Below are 20,732 nucleotides of genomic sequence, written 5' to 3'. Positions count from 1 at the left end.
TTAAAAAAAAATAAATTTGAAAATAAAAATTCACCAGAATATCCACGTATAAAAAAATATCTTATGGATAGTTTTGATATGTAAGCATTATTTATGTAAATTCAAAAAGTTTTGAAATATTTATGTTAAACTTAATATATTTTTTTTAAGAGTTCCTAATAAAAAAGAAAAACAAGAGAATAAATTATCAAAGAAAAAATCAAAAAGAGAAAAAATGATTGGTATTACTTGTTGGGAATGTGAAAAGGTAAGATATATAATTTGAATTTTAATATAATATGAATATTAATATAATGAATTTAATATAAAAAAAACAATATAAAGGATTGATTGAAGTAGTGTTAAATATAATTTATTTCTTCTTATTGCTGCATATTAAAAATTGAATTGTAAGTTAATATTATTTATATGTAAAATAATATATAAATTTAAATATAAAAATATTTATATATATATGATACAGAACATTTAAATATTTTTTATTAAAAATCAAAAATTGCTTTTTCTTTAGTATTATACTAATCTTGGAATTTCTGAGGAAGAAATAAAAATGAGACAAAATAAGTGTTCTCGACATAGAACTACATATAATGAAAGAATTAATACACCTGAAGGTAATTTAATATTTTATTTTATATTATTTGCAAAATAAAATATACTTAAATTTGATAAATGTTAACATTTTACAAACATTAACAATTTTAGGTTTTTGGTGTCCTATGTTTTCTGATACTACTTTTCAATCTACTTTCCAAGATTGAAGTAAAGAAATAAAGCTGGTATGCTTTTTATTTATTATCTTATAAATATCTTACAAATAATTGTTTATTTTAGAAGTTATATCAATTTTAAAGAATAAAAACATAAATGTATAAATATTTTTAAATATGTAATATAAAATTTATAGCTCAAGAAAAGATAAATAAATTTGAAGAATAAGAATATATACAACATATTATGATTTGACCATAGAGTGATTTATTATATTATAACACATAGTATTACATTTTGATTAACATAGTATAGATTTATATATTATTTTATTTTATGTAGACTCATTCTTTTGCATAAAAATATAGAATCTTTTATATGAATCTGTACTAAAAAAATGAAATTAATGAAACTTATCTTTTGTCAAACGAACTTTTATGTTGAGTTCACAATATATATTATATTAATTTAACAAATAAAATGTAATAAATGTCTATTATAATTAATATTTTAAAATTTTTTTGTAATTTGATATTTAAATCATAGAATATTCAAATGTGCAAGCAACATTAGAAAATAAAATTATTCTTATACTTTATATTATTTTGTTTAACAAAGTATATTCAAAATTTTTTTTAATTTTATTCATTTGCGATTTTTGATAAATGTATAGTTAATAAATTGTAAATCAATAGAAAAATAAATTAATATAAAAATATAAAGAAAATATAAATTGTCAATAATCGTACTGCACAATAAAAGGAAGAAATCTCAAATATCTATCTATCCTGAAGCTAGATCTATAGGATAAACAGTATCGTTTTAAAATAAGTATAATACTTTCATAACTTATTATATCAATACCATAATTTGTGCAAACATGTATGTGTTATATATATATATATATATATTTTTTTTCTTTTTTTTTTTTTTTACATATTTTCACATTATTTTCATAATATGATTAAACATTTTATTCACAAAGTATGTTCATAATAACATTTTTTTTGATTTTCAAAATATTACATTATTATTAAAAAAACCATATTTTAACTTCATATTGATAAAATATTTTTAAAATTTTTCTTCTGACGTTTTTATAATATTTTTTTCTTTTTGACAAAAATTATTATAATGACAATAATTATAAATTGAATATTGTGCAGCTCGATCATTTTTTTTTTACGCGTAGAAAAGAGACTGATATGTAAATAAGTAATGTTTCTTGCAATTTTTTATACATAAAACATTACATTTAATTTAAAAAAATTTAATCTAATAAAATTTCATTTCACGGAAGCAACATTCATGGCCATTCATTTAAATCCATACTTTTTAGAACATGTAACAGCAGTATAAAAATTCTGATTTCAATTTCTAATGGGAATCTCAATTCTCGCATTTTTAACATAAAAATTTAATTCAAATTTTGTATATTTTCAATTAAAATTTTTATAGAGAAATCAATTTAAAAAAGCAGATACAAAAATTTAATCAAATATTAATCAAAAAAATTAATCATATGTGATATAATCAATGTGAGCACCAATATTATATACATTTGATAGAATTGACTCTGAGATAGATAGAATTATATTAATTATCTCATAGTATTTTTTGATATCTTATTTAAAGCTATTGTAAAGCACATTAGAGTAGATTTGTTCATAAGAGGAAGCAACTTAATTCAATCAATTAAAATTTTCATAATATATATATTATAAATTCAACAATAAAATAAATTATAATATAAAGACTGAGCTACATAATAAAAAAGATAAATATTCATTTTATGATAATAAATGATATTGAAACTTGATAAAATTGTTCACTATAAAGATTATTTCAAAAGACAAGTTTATAAGAGTACATAGTATAAATGATTCCATTATTAGTCGATATTTAGAATTCCATCAGTTGCATAGCTCAGTCTTTCAAGTCCATATACTTGATTATCCAAGTAGGCCGTAGTCAAACGATATACATAATAAATATAGATTGCCATAATAAATTTTTCTTTAAAAATAATTATTTGATGATATAATTTATGTATATATATTTATCTTATGTCAACTGAACAACAATATATAAACAAAATATTTAAAACTTAAAAAAGTTTTTAAATTCGATATTTTCTACAATAAAATATAATCGAAATCCGTTAGAAGTTTGTAATAGATTTAGAATATATTCAAAAGTATAGAAGGAAAAGATATAAGAAACAAAAGATATAATTTTAGATTATGATTAAAAATATTTGATTATATTTGTCCGATGGATTATAATTAATTCTTTGCCTCTGCTCGTCGCGACTGTTTTTTTTCAATTTAAATCAAATCTTACTGATGTTGTTTTGTCGAAGAATTGTTTTCTGGAAGAGGAGATTTTTCTGTAAGAGGTACAGGTAAAGCCTTAAGAATTGCATGTACTTCTTCCGCTACTGCCATGAGAACGAATTTAAATTGTTGTTTTGTGGCAACCATATTAGGTCTTTGATCTCTTATATGTTCTAATGTAGCTGCAATATCAATTTCTTTAGCTCCTTTCATCATACGATTTAAGACCATGTCAATTAAACAATAAGTTCCAGTACGCCCTGCGCCATCACTATAAAAATTATGTTTCTCATTATTCTATTAAATGAATGATATATCAAATGATATTATTAATTATTCTTCAAAAGATAATAATGAGAGTTTTTCATTATTCTTCAAAGATTATACTTCAAAAGATAAATATAAATAATATGTCTATTTTACCTGCAATGGACAACTATAGGACATGATCGACCTTTGTAAGATTTGTTAATTTTTCTAAAATTAAATAATAAATATTAGAATAATGTTACATTTCATGTACAAATTTAAATATTTTTTAAATTTTTAATTATTATAGAATAATAATTTACCGGCGGAATTCAAGAAGTGCCTTGATGGAATGTGGTATACCATTTTCAGGCCAAGATAAGAAATGGAATTGTGTTACAGTTCTTGTTTCGCCAGTACGTAGATTTTTCAAGTAAAAGGAACGAACCAAATAGTCATCACACCAAAAATGCTCGGATACAAGATGCACCTCGTAGATATGATACAATTCTGATCCTTCTTCAGGCCAATAACGATGACACATGGCAATACCCTCTTCAGTAAGTCTAGTTAGCATTACAATTACGACACTGCCTTGTTCCCAAACTAGTTGCCAAAAATCAGCTGTTGTTTCTGGTAATGGTCCTTGTGTGGCGATATAAGCTGGATTTCGAGGATCATGATCCGTCTAAAGAATATCAGATTTGTTTGAAATAACATTTTTTTACTATTAATTTTATATTGATCAAGAAGCAAGTCACACGGCTTTCTTGAATATATAGCAAACACATTTTCTATTTTTTAAGTTATTGTGCGTGCGATTTTTGTGATTTTTTTTTATATTATGCAGAGATAATTTAAATTTTGCAACATAATCAAAACTTTATATTAAATTTTATATATATATTAAAAGCTATTTTACTTGAATTAATATCTAAAGTATACAGTGCACGTTTAATGTTTTTATAAAATGAAATTTTATCATAATATATAGATATAAATTTATAGTTAAATTTTGAATGCAAAAATGAGAAAAATCTATATAAACATTTTTATTATATTGATTTATTGCATTTAAATATTTATTTTCGTTAATTTGTTTATTTAAAATAACAAGAATTAGAAATGTTTAATAATAATATTATTAATATTAAGTATATTTAACAATTGTCTCTAAAATTGACATTACAAATTGAATACAAAATTAATGAATATTTATATGAACTATTTCATTGCTTTTTATAGATTTATTTTTAAAATTATATCTACACTTATGATATCTTCAAATCATGCCTAAACTAATATTATTTATAATTTGAATATCTATGCGAAAACATTGTTAAAAAAAACACTGTTATTGAAACTATATGTATAATAATAGATTTTTCATGCTTGTCGTGTGACTTACCGATTTCTATTTTCAGTTCCATTTTCAATGATTTTAAAATAAAAACCATATATATATATATATATATTATTTTATTTCATACTTATATACTTTTTAAATTTTAAAAATCTTAAATCATAAATTTAAAAAAGAATACTTACGATCGTGGAGGCGTTAATATAATCGGAATTGTTGGTATTAGCAAGATCATTTAGAATCACCCTGGAATGATCGTAAGGAATTGCCGCGCCAGGACGATTACATTTGGCATTTACTTCATTTTGCGCGATTTCTGTTGAAGAAGGATCTACTTCATACGCACATAATGCTGCCCATTCTTGATCTAATCGATCTTTATTTTTTAAGTGATCTTCCATATAATTCTAGAAAAATATGAAATGAGATTTTGATTCATTTTTATTATATACACAAATATACATGTATCTTTTATATTTTTTAAATATCTTTTTTTAATAGACTTAATTTTAATAATAAAATTAAAAATATAATTGATATATTTAAAAATATTTTATTTATTATACCAAAACCATTTGTCCAGTAGATATGTCCATATTTGAAAGAGTTGGTTCCTCTCCCCAAGAGGATGTGCTAGATCGATTCGACGGTAAATTATTGGATTCATTTTCCCGACTTAAATTAGTAATTCGCGGTGATTCCGGTTTATCTGTTGTCTGTTTAGCGTGCATTCTTGCTCTACATAAGTCTTGATAATCCTTTGAAGCTTCTGGATCAGGTGTAGCCAATCCTGCCAGTTTGGCTCGAAATTTAGCGTGTCGACGAGCAATCATCAATGTGATTATTGCAGCTACACTGGCAGCACCAAATCCTGAAGCTAATAATATTCCAAGCATAGTCGAATTCATCTCAGATTTCCTACTAACTTCCAGCGTTGCAGGTAGTTTCTTCTAAAAGCAAAAGATATATATACATTAATTTTTATTTTTATTTTAGTAAAATTATTTCGTTAAGATATTTGAATACATATTTAAATAAAGAATCATGTTTATAATAAATTCTGTTTATGATGTGATTTTGATTGAACAATAAATTTTAATATATAAATTTTAATAAATATAATAATATAATAATTTTATACATAAAATTTTAAAATATAATAATAAATTTGAAAATGAACCTTGTCACCTATGCCTGCACGAATCACCTCGACTTCCAGAGTATCTTTCAACTTGCCACGTATATCATCTGAGAATATGATATAAATGATTAATTTTTATATTCAATTATTTTTACAATTTTGAATAAAAATAATTGTAAAAATAATTAATTCATAGATTAATTAACTACCTATTTTGTTAACCACGTCAATAGCACTATAATTTTGATTATTTTTTTCAACTTTAAATGTCACTTCTGTCCTACCAACTCGAATATCTTTTAAAGAATCAAATTTTAGTCCTAATAATTTTTCCACCTGCAAATTAAATGTTTATTTGATCTTTTTAAAGAAAATTTTTTAAAGAAAATATATATATTCATAAATTAGCAATTACTTCTTGTACAACATGTTTTGCTTCTATCCAAGCATGAAATGGTTGCTGAAATTCTATGTAAACATGATCTAGATCAATATTATTGTAGGATTTTGAACTGTTCGCTTGTTGTATATTTTCTATATCCTTCTTTGGAGTTAATAATATATTATTCTAAAAAATGAATATTTTAAATAATAATATGGTTTATATATTGTTTGTTTTGTTTTTACATAAGATTACTACTTGCATATTGTTCGGTTTCGATGGAAGGCCGATTTTCATTTTTTAAAACTGAAAATATGTTTGGTGTCAATTTATATCAGAAAATTATAATGCAAAATTATGAATATCAAATAAACCATAAGGAATAAAAGTAAATAATAATTAACAAAAAAATTATAAATATAAAATAATAAATACAATAAAATAGAAACAAGTAAAAATTTACTGATTGGAGATGGAGTTTTAAACGCGTAATTATTTGTTGAAAATGCTGGTCCTGGTTTTTTAACATCCAAACGTTCCCGTCGTTTAAAACCAGCTAATCCACGTCTCCATAGAAGTTCGCTTAAATCATTTTCAAATAAATTATCGTAGGTATTCTCTAAAATTATAATAAATCATAAAGTATATATCATATATATTAAAAATATGTAATAGCATCAAATATAAAATAATAATAAAATAGTATACCATCATTGCCAATGTTAGATTTATCATCAACAGATTGAACGAGTCCTCCTTCAGTATAAATACCATTTTTTATCGATGTGCTATCCTTTTGAGGCAATTCTTCTACATCATTCACATCATCATAATCATCAATCTCACTATCATAATTATCCTTAAAATTACCGTGCCGTTTCATATTTTCTAGAAGAGACTCTTTATTCGGAAGCTCAATGAATTTTCTAGGTTTGTATTTTCTTGAAAATGTTTTCTCGTATTCAATATCAATTTCTCCATCTTCATTATTTTTTTTATCAGAATAATCATCAGATTTATCATTCACTAGAAATTCTAATTCATCATCAGCAGTTAAATTATCCATGGAATTTGAATTTTTATTATCTGAAAGTTTCTTCTTCAATTCTTCCTTTTCTAAAGCATTTTTAAACGATTCCATCGCGTTATCATCATAATCTCGTAAATTATATGGTTGCCGTCTGGTTCGATATAATCTTTCATCAAATCTATCGAAACTTACTGGTCTTTTTGGCGAATTATTTTCACCATTCTCTTCATAGTTTTCTTCATTTGTTAAAGAATCATATTCGTTGTAAAATTTCGGATTGTACCTCGAATTGTATACTTGAGTATCTGTTTCTTTAAGTTGTTCCTTATATGGTGATTGAGAAAATTTATTGTTATAATTACGGAAATATTGATCTCGCGTACCAGGAGGATAATAGAGCTCATTGGCAAATTGACTATTGAACTTATCATTGTTAGGTGTGAATTTTACTATGGCTATTGTAGGTATCTTAAAAAACGAAGTTAAATCTTAAAATTTTGATTATTGAAATAATTAATTAAATCAATATGTTTTGTGCTGTTTGAATTAATCAAAGTAATTTTTCATTTAAATGAAATTTTTAAAAAAAAAGATTAAAATATAAAATTATCATTGTTTTTGTCGAATATCTTTCAATTTGATTTTAAATTGAGTAGAAATCTTATTTTATAATAAATTAATTTTCATATAACAATACAAAACATATTAAAGATGAACTATGATATTATGATAAACTTACTTTGGCCTGATCAATTTCATTTTTATTTTCGAAACGTGTGCGTTGTTTTAAATGCTGACACAGCCGAAGATCATAATTTTCTCTAAAAATAAATTGATAATATAATTTAAAATTATATATTATATATTATACATTGTATCACGTATCATAAAATTTTCTATAATGTTAATTGTACCCATGATGTAAATTATATAAGGACATTTGCATAATACATTGCGTGTAGGGATGAGACCATTTATATCCATCTACTTCCAACCTCTCTAATTGTAATCTTAATAGCTTCAATTCGTTCACATCAAAGTCATATCTAAAATAAAAAAAAAAAAAAAATATTAGTTAATTTTAAATTAAATAATTTTATTTTTAGTAAGTAAACTTTTACGAATTCAATATAATATAAATTTAATTTATATCTTTCATATTTTATTTTTTGATAAATAGAAGTTCATATTGTATTTCTGTAAAATGAAGATTAAATAGTTATTTTATGATTAGATAATAAAAAGAAATTATTTTATTGTAAAAAATGAAATATCAATTATATATTTTTTATAGCATTCTAAATTATTTAAAATAGCAAGTATATAGTTATTTATTATAATAATAGAAGTATTATTGATATAGTAAATAAAAATTGCATCGATATAAGAAAATAAATTGTAAAAATTTTATTTCCATATAAGAGGGAAATATTGAATACTTACTGATAGTAATTTTCTTCATTCAAGTCAGAATATAATGGCAAACATCTACCAAATGCAAGATCTGGAATATTAAAAACGAAAAATCAAATTTTATTTTTATTATTCGTATCAATAATTATCGATTACAAAACGAATATATATTTCCTTGAATATATATTTCCTTAAATAACTACCATTATAACATGTTTCCGTGCGAGAATCACAGAGGCTTTTGCTGAACAGACACCCTATAACAAAATCAGTAATACGTTAGTAGAAGAATAATGAAATTTTAATTTTAAACAATTTGTTTTTAAAATAATTTTTTTTATTAAATAGTATAATTAGATATATTTTTTTCTAATGAATTCATTAATTATTGAATATATATAAATGTTTTATCATAATACAAATAACGCAGAATCATATCGTTATTATTTTCATTTATAACATATTAATATAAATTTTTATATTAATTGTACAGTCATATTTTATTTAATAAATTTCCGTTAGGTATTCCGTAATTAGAATACCGAGTATTTGCTACATGATCGCTCAATCCTCAATAGGGGTTGAATAATCAAATAAAAACTGTTTGCCAATGTGCTACATCGAATATCAATATCTATAGTTTTATCTTACTCTATTGAATACTCAATATTGAAATTTAATGTTGAAAAACTTTTGAACATTGTAAATTTATATAATTTATTTTTATCGCGTGATATAAAATGATGTAACAAAATATATATAAAAATCTAAATATCAATTTATATATAAATTTTGAAAAGCTTTTAGAATTTTGCTCATAAATAGAGCAAAACATTACAATTTTCTTTTTTGATAAAATTTCATTATTTCTCAATCTTTGAATTGACAACATTTCCCTTTGTCTTCGCTTTAATTGTAATTTTATTTAATTAAATTTTTTAGTTAATGAAATGATTTTAAACTTTCTTACAATATTTTATATTTAAGCTATAAAAATACAAAATTATTTTAGAATAATAATAAATACAAATTAATTATATTTAATAAATAAAATAATATTTAGATTAATTAAAATAAATTTTGTATCAAATATCAATTATTTTATAATTTTAGATCAGACAGGATGTAAAGTGTTAAAAGAAAAGAGTATTAGGAATAATTAAATAGAGCGAAAAAATTTTCGGGAAAAATAACGATAAAATGGGAAACGAGAGAACAAAAAAGAAAGAATAGAAGTAAAAAGCATTTGTGCGTGAAAAGGAATTCAGGGCAAACGAGAGAAACCGAGTTTGCAAAGGTGGTGGTTGCGTAGGATGTATAGCTCAATAATAATGGAGAGTCGTGGGCGAAAATCGAACATCATCTTTTTTCCATTTCTTTTTTCATTTTCTTTACTTTTTTTTCGACGTTTCAAATCCTATCCTGAAAAGAAATAACAAATTTTCAAGGTCACGATTAAATAAGATACAATGTATTGATTATCCGCACATAAATAATCGACACAATAAATAAAAAAATATTGGATATGAGGATAGAAAATTAGTGGCAATTGAAATTTGTTGAATATGGATAGAAAAAAAAAGATATTGAGAAATTCAAATGAAAAAATCTTAACAATAATTTTTCTTAGATCTCAATTCAAGATAGATTTTTAAAAACTGTATTTCCTTTTTTATTTTCTAATTTCTATTGTTCTTTTTCTTATTAAAAAAAAAGTTTAATAATTCTAGAAAGAATTTTCTTATATGACGATGATAAAAAAAAATTTTTTATTTATAAAACTATTTTTTTTAATTTTTATTTTCTTTATCTTTATATTCTTTATATTATTTTTTATTGAAAAGAGATATTTTTTGTGAATCTATACATTGATTGTAATATTTAAGAATTCATAAGTTAAAAAAGAAATGAAATGAGATGTAGTCAATATTAAAATATTTATGTGAACATCATCGGTAAATTTAATTTTACGAGTTTTCCCACGAAGAAAGTTAAATGAAAACTTCTTCTTTATAATCATTTTTTTTATCAATAATCAAACAACTAATTATTTTCTATATATTATCTAAAATAACTTGATATTTATTTTATTATGTAACAATTTATAATTTTTGAAAATTTTTACATAAATAAATATTTATAAAAATTCAAAAATATGGATGGAAAATTTGAATATTTTTTTAAAAATATTTTATGAATACTTTTTTATTCCTATTTTATTCAAACAAATTTACAAAATATAAGTAATATTTTTTATTTTTAATAATAAAATAATTTCTATAATAATTATAATATATTATAATAAAATATAATATATTCTATTTTTTCAAATAAAATCTTTGAATATTAAATTAAGAAATTTGCTATTTTCCTATTTTTTCCAAAATTATTCATCAATCAATAAATACATTTTATATGTACAATATTCTTATTTAAAGTATTACGAGAGATTTTAAAATGAATTTTGTACTAAAATAAATGTATAAAGAAAAATCGAAATAAAAAAAGAAACAAAAAGAATTTTAATTTAACAAAAAATTTAAAAAAAGAATTTTGTTTAAATATTGAAATATGTCGCTGAAGCAAGAGAAGGAAAGGAAAAATTATGCTGATCAGCAAAATAAAATCTTCAGAATTATATCAAATTGAAATAAAAACACAAAATAGAACAATGATATATTTGAATTATTAAACGTCCGAGAATTAAAAATTTTATTTATTCCTTTTTAAGGAATAACGTTCTTAATTTATTAAAGTATCTTCATTCATTTTTTTTTATATAAAAAAAAGGAAATCTGTCTATATAATATAATAAAGAAGATTATAATGATATAATATAATGATGATATTTTTATTATAATATTATAATTTTTATGGTTAAATATCATTAAGAATATTTTATGAGAAAACATTTCATTTAGTTTCCATTCTCGAAATATTGAAGGATATATATATATTTTCTTCAATTATTCAATTTCTAAAAAAAATATATTCTGATTGGCAAAATAATCATAAATTTCTACTCACCAACATCACCGTCACCCAGAATTATATGATGGAGAACAAAGAGCACTAACAGCTCCGGACCTCCACGCCACCACCGTTTACGGCCCATAGATATTCCTATAATTAAGATAATAAATAAAATAAAATAAAATAAAGATATTCAATTTAGAAAAACTATTTTTTTCTTTAAAAATAAAGAAAATAAATATTTCAATTAATTTCAATTTTATAATACATCTTTATTTTTCTTAAATAGAAGAATAAAAGAGCAGTTTAGACGAGAAAATAAATATTGTGATAATTGTGAAAAATTGTTTCTTTGAAATTTATAGTTCACTCAATGGTATAATTATTTTTATTAAACCTGCTTATCATTAATACTTAATTAATAATCTACTTGATTAATAAATTAATATTTATGATTAATAAAAAAATATGAATTATTATTCTTAACGGAATGAAGAGAAAAAGGAAAAATGAACAGAAAAACAATATTTGAAAGATTGCATTTATTATCTATAATTATACTTTATATAATTATAATATATATCATAATATAATATATATAATATATAATAATTATATATTAAACGTTATGTTTATATTGTATATGATATTATATATTTATATATTATATTTGCAAATTTTTATTACTTATATTTTTTTCAATATGCTTCATTTATTTTTAAAAAAAATTATTTTAATGTAATTTTGATTATTTCAAGCAATTTTTAACCGTATCAAATTTAAAAATAGATTTTAGATAAATAAAATAGAAAAATAGAATTTATATAAAATTTATAAAAAGATTCTTCTCTTTTATACTTTTTATGTATACATATATGTACACATGTGTATATATGTATATTCATTAACAATCATCAATTATATTATTAATATTTATAAATAAAATAGTTTGCAGAAAATATTGATTTATATTAAAAATTGTTTTAAAATACATAGAATGTTCAATATATCCAAAATTTCAATATCTCAACTAAAAATGTTCAATATATAATGTACAATATATATAACATTATAGAAAAGTATATAAGCTGTTTGAACTAGATATTTAATATAGAACAACTTGTTGAAATAATCTATCTACTGGTCTGAATGAGATTATATTGTCAAATGCAATAAACTTATAATAAAATAAAATTTTATTAAAAATCTTGTAAAAATTAATTATTCAAATAACGAATTGACAAGTATTGTATGGTTTTACAAAGGGTGCGGTATGTTTTTGCGTAACAACATAAGCATTTAAATTTACGCAATCATTGTGCACACATCTCTATAATCGAACGACATCGAAATAAGACAAATATAAATACATAAATTACTACACTGTTATCGGAAAACAGCTTACAACAATTTATGGAATTTAATCTTTATTCGATGATTCAATTTTTCGATATGTACTCTAAGTAATTATTTTAATTTTAATTATCAAGCAATTAAATAAAAATAATTGTTCTTTTTTTTCAACGAACATTATCTTTGATACCCAGCAATATCTTTCATTTATTATCTAAGTTCAAAATGAAGAAGTCAATATTCAATTACGTATTTAAATATTTTATCTTCAATTTCCGTGTTTTCTTTAATTTTCTATGCAAATGGCATTTTGTATCGATCATATCTCTATTTAGTTATATATTAGAAGCATCAGGTTGTAGTCATGTTCCCTCCCCTCTTTTCCAATTTCTTCCTTATTCCTATGAATCTATATGGCGCTTTTAGCGGCAAAAAAATGTCTCTTTGTTGGCTTACCTGGGCGTGACACTTGGTTGTTTTATCTTCTCAATTTTAACACATTCTAGAGCTAAGATTCTTCAGTCTTTGTAAAATATATCACGTATTTCAAAACAAGAAAAACGAAATACGATTGCTCATTCAACACAGAGATTATTGTCTCTTTAGATCATTTCTTCTTCTGCGTATCTTGTATCGCAGAATACCATAGACTGAAGACTCTTCCATGAAGAACGAGCAAGCAGGGCATGCGTTGACCACGGAATCGATTGCAAAGCGCACATGCCGGCTGCGAAGCGACCAAGAATGTGAATAGTGATCGGACCAATATCCTCGTGATATCTGAACTTTCAAAACGAGAGTTTTTCCTAAAGATAAATATTTCTTAAAAAAAGAAATTATTATTTATTAGAATTATAATATACGCATGTATATTTATAATATAATAAAAAATAGATTTGAATTAAATTTATTCACAATATAAAAATAATATATAAAAAATATATATATATATTTAATATAAAAACAAAATTTATTTCGACAATTTAAATATAAGATCATTCCCATCACTAAAAGATAATGAAAAAATAAAAAAAAAAGAAATAATACCATTTACAATAATAATAAAACTCTCATAAAAAACTATAATATATCTTTTATAAAACTACTAATACTAATAAAGAAAAAAAACTTTCGATCATAAGAGACAATTCTCTGCATCGTTAATCAATATTGTTGCATGTTCTATCTTAAATAATTCAAGAACTTTTAGCAAAATTTCAATTAAAAATAAAAAATTTTTTTTCTAAATAATATAAAATTTTGAATTATGTGAAATATATTTATGAGCTAACAAATATCTGCATATTTTCCATTTTATTTTTTTTATATAATCGTTGAGCATCTATTATTTATGAATTACATTTATTTTTTTAAATAATGAAACACTGAGTTTCTTCTATTGACTCTGTGTTGAAATAAAATAAATAAATATTGATCGAATAAAAATATTGATAAGATAGTTAAAGTTACAAAGATATTTAATTAAATGTGAAAAAATTTTAATATAAGTCATTAATTATATTTACATAATAAACGATTTATTAATAACCTTCTATAATTATTTTTTAATTATTATTTTATTATATATATATATATATATATATATTAAATTTAAAATAATTTTAATTTAATAAAGTTATTAAGAATCATTTATTTCTGTTTTTATTATTAATATTTATTATTATATTTTAATAATGATTATGAAATCCATAATTATTATATGTAAAAAATTAAGAAATTGTTATATATTATTTTTAATATAATGTTTAATATAACAATAATTTTTAATATCAAAGAAATATTAATCTTAAAACTATATAAAAATTGAACTATATATAAGAAATGTACTACACAACTACATAAGAATTGAATGTAATAAATTCTGTTACATACATAAGAATGGATTTTTATAATTTCATCAAAATATCGATTTGGAATATTTGTTGCAGAGAATTTAAGTCTGAAAATAATAAGTTTTGTTATTCTTTACAGAAGAACAAAGATAGTAAGACAGAATAAATAGTAGAATAATCTGTGATATATCAGCCTTCGTTTTATTCATTTTAATGTTTCAATATTTAATTTTTTCCATTAAATTACTAACTTAAATGTATATTCCTAAAAAATATATTACACATATTATTTTATTATTAAATAAATTAAATATTTATTTATTTATGAATAAAATAAAATTAAATATTAATAAATGATAATATTAATAAACAACATAATAAACAACATAAAAATTTGATTTAATTAATTATAAAATATTAACTTTATATTTATTTCCAATTTATATTCATGTCATTTTTTAATTTGAAATTAATAAATAATATAACTGTATCTGATTAACATACAGCTAAAAAAATAATAATTAAATTTATTATTTAAATTGTTATAAGCTATCAATATAAATAGCTATAAATTACAGGAATAAAATAATTATAATAAATAATTTAATAAAATAACTAGAATAAATAAGTTATAAATAAATTTGTTAGTAATTTTTATAATTTATAAATTTTTTTGGAAATATTTTAGAATATTATCACGAATTTTTAATGTTTTTCTTTTTTAAAAAATTTTTCTCTTTTATTATATATTTTTAATCTTTATTATACTCTTTTTGTTGACAAGTCAAATTTTCTTTTCTTTTAATCTCATTTTTATTATCGAGCGATACTTCTTACTATTATTATTTAACATCGCATCATATATATATATATATATATATATCATATATACTATATCATGTTTCGTCGTTTTAAAACATTATAAAAACATTAAAAAAACATTATAAAACCAAGAATGTAATAGTTATATTTTTAAAAATAAAGATACATTGTAATTTTAAAAAAGAAATATTAAAAGTATTCAATTAATATATCGTCTATACTCGCATTCTTGATGCTTTTACAAGTATAGATAAAATCAAATAACAGGAAAAAGAAAAAGATAACATATTAGTGAATCAGCGTCATCTTTAGAGCACTAGAAATGAAATACAAAGAAAGCAAATAGTAAAAAGAAATAACAAATAGTAGCAAAAAAGATAAAGATAGAATAAAAATTAACCGTTAACGCCATCTCTCGAATATCAAATATTTTTTCAAAGACAAAATAAAATAGAATAAAAATTAAGTATCAACGCCATCTCTTGAATACTTTAAAAAAGATTTTTAAATTATAATATATAAATATTTTAATTTTTAAAATTAAATATTTTTGGTATTCAAGAAATATATTTTGACAATTCTTTTTTTATTCTTTTTTCTATTACTATTTATCTTTGCTTGTATTATATTTTATCTTTTTTTATTATTTTATTTTATTTTATTTATTATGACATTGTAGAGATACTTTTTTTACGTTTTCTTTATGTTTTATGTTTTTCTCCTATTATTTGTTTTTTTGTTTATATTTATTCTGCAAAATTTGATACATCAAACAAGAGATAAATATTATAATCAAAAACCAGCGAAAAAAATAAAAATAAGAAATTATAACTTCTATATGTTTTTCTCTATGATTTTAGTAATAAAATATTTCCTATCAAATTTTTTGAAATCATTGATGATATTGCATAAATATTAACATTTAATATTATATATTAGCAAATATATAAATAAAATTTTTAATAAGTTAAAAGTTTTAATAGCATTATATTTAAATCAATTTTTATAAAAAAATTTCACAAATTGATTTTTTTTTATTGCATTGTAATAAAAAATATAAATGTAATTTTTAATTCATAAGTTAAATTCACTTATATATTATAATATTTATTATTATATTTATTTATTATAACAAATAATATGAATATAATACATATAATGTATAGAAATATTTATAAAAGAATATATCAAAAAAATTATCTTTAAAATTTGTTAACTTCAATAACTTTTGATTGAATTGAATCTTTTCTGCAGTCATTTCTAAATCATAAAGAACTAAATATGTTAAACACTATAATTTTTTACGCAATCGATATTTCAGAATATAGGATCACAAATCTTGTAACTTACCTAATCACAGGTCTTATTTATATCTTTTATATCACAGACTAGATATAAAAATTTCTTATAGCTTGTTTAGTTTGTACATTTAGAGATATTCGTGAAATACAGACTTCTATACGAAACCAAACTCAACATAAAAAATTTAATATTTCGATAATATAAAAAATGATCATCGATAGTAAAATATCGATTGTATAAATCTATTTATAAGCATATTAAATAATCGATTAGTAGTGCCGATAAAACTTGTTTAAAATGTAATATACACGTGCACTTTCTTAATTCTTAATTTATATAAAAATAAAAAACAAATAGTACAGAAATTGCAATGGATAATATAAATGTGAATAAAAGTGTTCCACAAGTACAAATAAAATTTCTTACTAAACAAAAACAGTATGTATTCATTTAAATTATATTTTATGAACTAAATTAAGAGGTTACTTTATTTTATTACATGGATATGATATTGTGTATATATATAATTTGTAACAGTTTTATTATAAAAATAATTTTAATATATATAATATATAAATTTTTCAATTTTTAGATATGCAGTTCCAGATTTTCCTCTATCAGTTCATACATCTATTGTATCAAATGAATTAAATACTCTTATAAATGAACTTTTGAAGGGTACTATATGATTCATTTCTATATATATATATATATATATATGTAACTATTATTATTAAATTAAATTTATTTAAAATGCTTGTTTTAATTTTAGAATCAAGTAATATAAAAAATGAAATAGAATTTGATTTTTTGGTGTGTTCACAATTTTTACGTACTTCATTAATTGAACACATAACAGAAAAAAATATTTCTACAGAAGATGTAATAATTATTGAATATGTTGAAAAGTATCCACCACCTGAACCTCAAGATTGTCTTATACATGATGATTGGATATCTGCTATTGCTGTTTATGAGAAATGGTTACTTTTTTTTATTTATTTAACAATAAGATATTAAAAATTATTTTACATTAAAAAATATTTTAATAGGATTCTAACAGGTTGTTATGATAATACATTACATATATGGACATGTAAAGGAAAACATCATTTGGTAATTCCTGGACATACTTCACCAATTAAAGCAGTTGCATGGATATCCTTAACTAATGACACAGCTAGTTTTGTTAGGTATAAAATTTTAAAAATAAAATAAGCATTTTCAAATAATTCTTATATTAATTTATTATTCACAGTGCATCCCAAGATCAAACAGCCATAATATGGGACTGGAATATTATGGAAAATTCAGTAGATTGTATTCATGTATGCAGAGGACATGAACGTGGACTAGAAGCTGTTAATATTAATTATGACAAGACAATGATGGCAACTGGAGCATGGGATACAATGCTTAAAATCTGGTCTACAGGTATTTATATATTAAAAAGAAAATAAGTAATTCATAAAATAATATTTCATTTATGTTTTCAGCTAATCAAGATGAAAATGAAGATGGTGAATCTACTTCAAAGAGATTAAAATCAGAACATGGAAAAACAAGGGTAAATAAAAATAAGTGAACATAAATAAAATGTTTTTAAATAAAAAATAATTATAATTATTATTATTATTATTATTATTTATTATACTATAAAGATACCTAAAAGAACAATGAAAGGTCACAAAGAAGCTATTAGTGGTGTAGTATGGTCAGATAAAATAGAAATTATAACATCTTCATGGGATCATACAATAAAAATATGGGATTCAGAATTAGGAGGAATTAAACACGAATTGACTGGAAATAAAAGTTTCTTTGATCTTGATTATTCTCCATTAAGCCACACTATTATAACAGCATCAGCCGATAGGCATATCAGATTATATGATCCAAGATCTACAGGTTTTAAAATTGTTTTTCAAATTGTATTCATTGCAAGTTGCAATGAGATTATATATATATTCTTTTTTTTAGAGGGATCATTGGTAAAAGCAATATTTACTTCTCACATACAATGGGTACAATCTGTAAGATGGTCACCTGTACATGAAAATCTTTTTATTTCAGGAGCATATGATAATGATATGAAACTGTGGGACACCAGAAGGTTTAATAATCACTAATTTTATAATATTAATTTATGAAATTATGTAAAGATATAAATATTTCTTTTTTAAAAAAAAATTCCATTTTTTTTACAGTCCTAAAGCACCATTATTTGATCTTTCTGGACATGAAGATAAAGTATTATGTTGTAATTGGTCAAATCCTAAATTCATAGTATCTGGAGGTGCAGACAACACCGTAAGAATATTTAAATCGAAACATATTGTTCATTAATAACAAATTATTTTATAACTTTTACATATAATAGAGAAATGAAATTTTCTGTATAGCAAATTATTAAGGATAAGTTTTTTTACAATTTTCATATTTATTATACTCTAAATCAAGCTTTGTAATCATTTAAATTAAATAGAAAATTTAATGTTTTGCTGTTGTGAAACATTGAATTATAAAATTATTGTATTCATTGTAAAATAATCAAAAAAATTAAAAATTTTAATTGCAATAACGTAATTTGAAATAAACTATATAAATGCAAATTAAGATGATGTATAAAAAAATTACAAATATTTTCGTATAAATAAATACATCTATAAAATTAGAGAGACAAAATACAAAAGAATATTGTATGGCCTAAGAAAAAGCTCTTGGCATCAAATCAAAATTCGTATTGTTTTTATTTCAATAAGTTTTTTTACGTCGTGTTGCTTCTTTTTAATGTTACCCTTGTATTTTACATTATTATAAAACCATCACTTAATTGACAAAAGAGATCTAGTAATCATTCTTATACATTACCATCACTTCGATTTAAATTTTTTTCTTCACGTTTTTTTTTTTTTTTTTTTTTTTTTTTTTTTTTTTTTTTTTTTTTTTTTTTTTTTTTTAAATTTTGAATTATCTTCATTGCGCATAAATTAAGAACATTTACTCAAAATAGTACAAATCGCATCAGCGTGTAAGATATTAAATGTATTAAGAAAAAATATTTTTCATTACTAAAAATTGAACATAGCATAATAATTCTTTATAATCTCATTACTTCGCAGAAAACAATTCTATCATCATTAATATTGAGGCGGACGCTGAATGTTTTATTACAGAATTAATTAGGATAATGTGGGGGGCTTATTGTTTTAATATTACTTACAAAGGATAAATGTTGTTTAATCTATTCCACATGCTATACTACTACAAGTTAATTCAAATATAATTTCATTAACTAAAATTTAATTGTGAAGAACATAGTATTTGTTTTTTTTTTTTAATCTTTTCTACTTTTTTGTTTTTTTTAATTCGTTAAGCTCACTCTTTCAGTTCTGGAAAATATCAAAAAACGGTCTCACGATTTTATCATTTTCAACATTGAAAAAGGCATATACAATAGTTGTTACTTGATTCGATAGAAGGCATATATTTTTTTAGTGTTGGAATATGTGTAAATACAGTCACTGCTTTTGTACGAGAGTAAGTTTATTTTACAGACTTTACATTTCGTTTATTCGTTCGAAGAAATGATCGTTCACGCTTCAACACAAAGGAAAAAAAACGAAAATTAATATGTAATTAATATTTCTATTAAAAATCCAATGAAAGAGAAGTATAATGAAAAAAAGGATAGAAGAAAAATAATATTTATAAAATTTGGGGATTCACTCTTTATTGAAGACTATTCACAATTATCCTGCTATTAAAGAAAACTTAGGAAAGGAAAAGAAAATGATTCGAATA

The 20,732-nt window shown here is 21.4% G+C and overlaps 2 protein-coding genes across 4 annotated transcripts; one reads left to right on the top strand and one right to left on the bottom strand.

Moving 5' to 3' along the window:
- Positions 1-1,814: 1,814 nt before the first annotated feature.
- LOC122712342 (receptor-type tyrosine-protein phosphatase N2) lies at positions 1,815-17,020 on the bottom strand. Of its 3 annotated transcripts, none has more exons than XM_043931908.1 (19): positions 16,977-17,020; positions 13,408-13,757; positions 11,653-11,748; positions 8,829-8,882; positions 8,656-8,716; positions 8,127-8,258; positions 7,952-8,033; positions 6,891-7,680; positions 6,646-6,801; positions 6,445-6,488; positions 6,216-6,368; positions 6,010-6,136; positions 5,840-5,907; positions 5,226-5,609; positions 4,845-5,066; positions 4,705-4,710; positions 3,620-3,984; positions 3,471-3,524; positions 1,815-3,318 (listed from the first exon to the last, which is right to left on the bottom strand). In XM_043931908.1, the coding sequence occupies exons 3-19, from the start codon at positions 11,738-11,740 to the stop codon at positions 3,051-3,053; spliced, it is 3,054 nt and encodes a 1,017-aa protein (XP_043787843.1). In that variant the 5' UTR covers positions 11,741-11,748; positions 13,408-13,757; positions 16,977-17,020; the 3' UTR covers positions 1,815-3,050. The 3 variants fall into 3 exon arrangements, with proteins under 3 accessions (XP_043787843.1, XP_043787844.1, XP_043787845.1); XM_043931909.1 differs by having other exon boundaries at positions 13,408-13,773; positions 16,977-17,000; XM_043931910.1 differs by lacking the exon at positions 4,705-4,710 and having other exon boundaries at positions 16,977-17,018.
- Positions 17,021-17,028: 8 nt separating this feature from the next.
- LOC122712345 (ribosome biogenesis protein WDR12 homolog) lies at positions 17,029-19,436 on the top strand. The gene is made up of 9 exons (XM_043931916.1): positions 17,029-17,366; positions 17,521-17,606; positions 17,701-17,911; positions 17,981-18,121; positions 18,187-18,362; positions 18,425-18,495; positions 18,590-18,836; positions 18,909-19,041; positions 19,136-19,436. The coding sequence occupies exons 1-9, from the start codon at positions 17,299-17,301 to the stop codon at positions 19,272-19,274; spliced, it is 1,272 nt and encodes a 423-aa protein (XP_043787851.1). The 5' UTR covers positions 17,029-17,298; the 3' UTR covers positions 19,275-19,436.
- The last annotated feature ends 1,296 nt before the right edge of the window (positions 19,437-20,732 follow it).

The sequence above is a fragment of the Apis laboriosa genome, unplaced genomic scaffold, assembly GCF_014066325.1.
Source record: "Apis laboriosa isolate Shangri-la unplaced genomic scaffold, ASM1406632v1 scaffold1_cov151, whole genome shotgun sequence".
NCBI lineage: Eukaryota > Metazoa > Arthropoda > Insecta > Hymenoptera > Apidae > Apis > Apis laboriosa.
Note: the sequence above shows the minus strand (reverse complement) of the source record. Positions and strands in the feature narration are given on the sequence as shown.

Coding starts and splice junctions, on each gene's coding strand:
- LOC122712345 (XM_043931916.1), top strand. CDS start 17,299: ATGGATAATATAAATGTGAATAAAAGTGTTCCACAAGTACAAATAAAA. Junction 18,122..18,186: donor GACACAGCTAGTTTTGTTAG/GTATAAAATTTT, acceptor TATTATTCACAG/TGCATCCCAAGATCAAACAG. Junction 18,837..18,908: donor ATATGATCCAAGATCTACAG/GTTTTAAAATTG, acceptor TCTTTTTTTTAG/AGGGATCATTGGTAAAAGCA.
- LOC122712342 (XM_043931908.1), bottom strand. CDS start 11,740: ATGGGCCGTAAACGGTGGTGGCGTGGAGGTCCGGAGCTGTTAGTGCTC. Junction 6,137..6,215: donor CAAAACATGTTGTACAAGAA/GTAATTGCTAAT, acceptor TTTAATTTGCAG/GTGGAAAAATTATTAGGACT. Junction 5,610..5,839: donor GTGCAGGCATAGGTGACAAG/GTTCATTTTCAA, acceptor TTTTGCTTTTAG/AAGAAACTACCTGCAACGCT.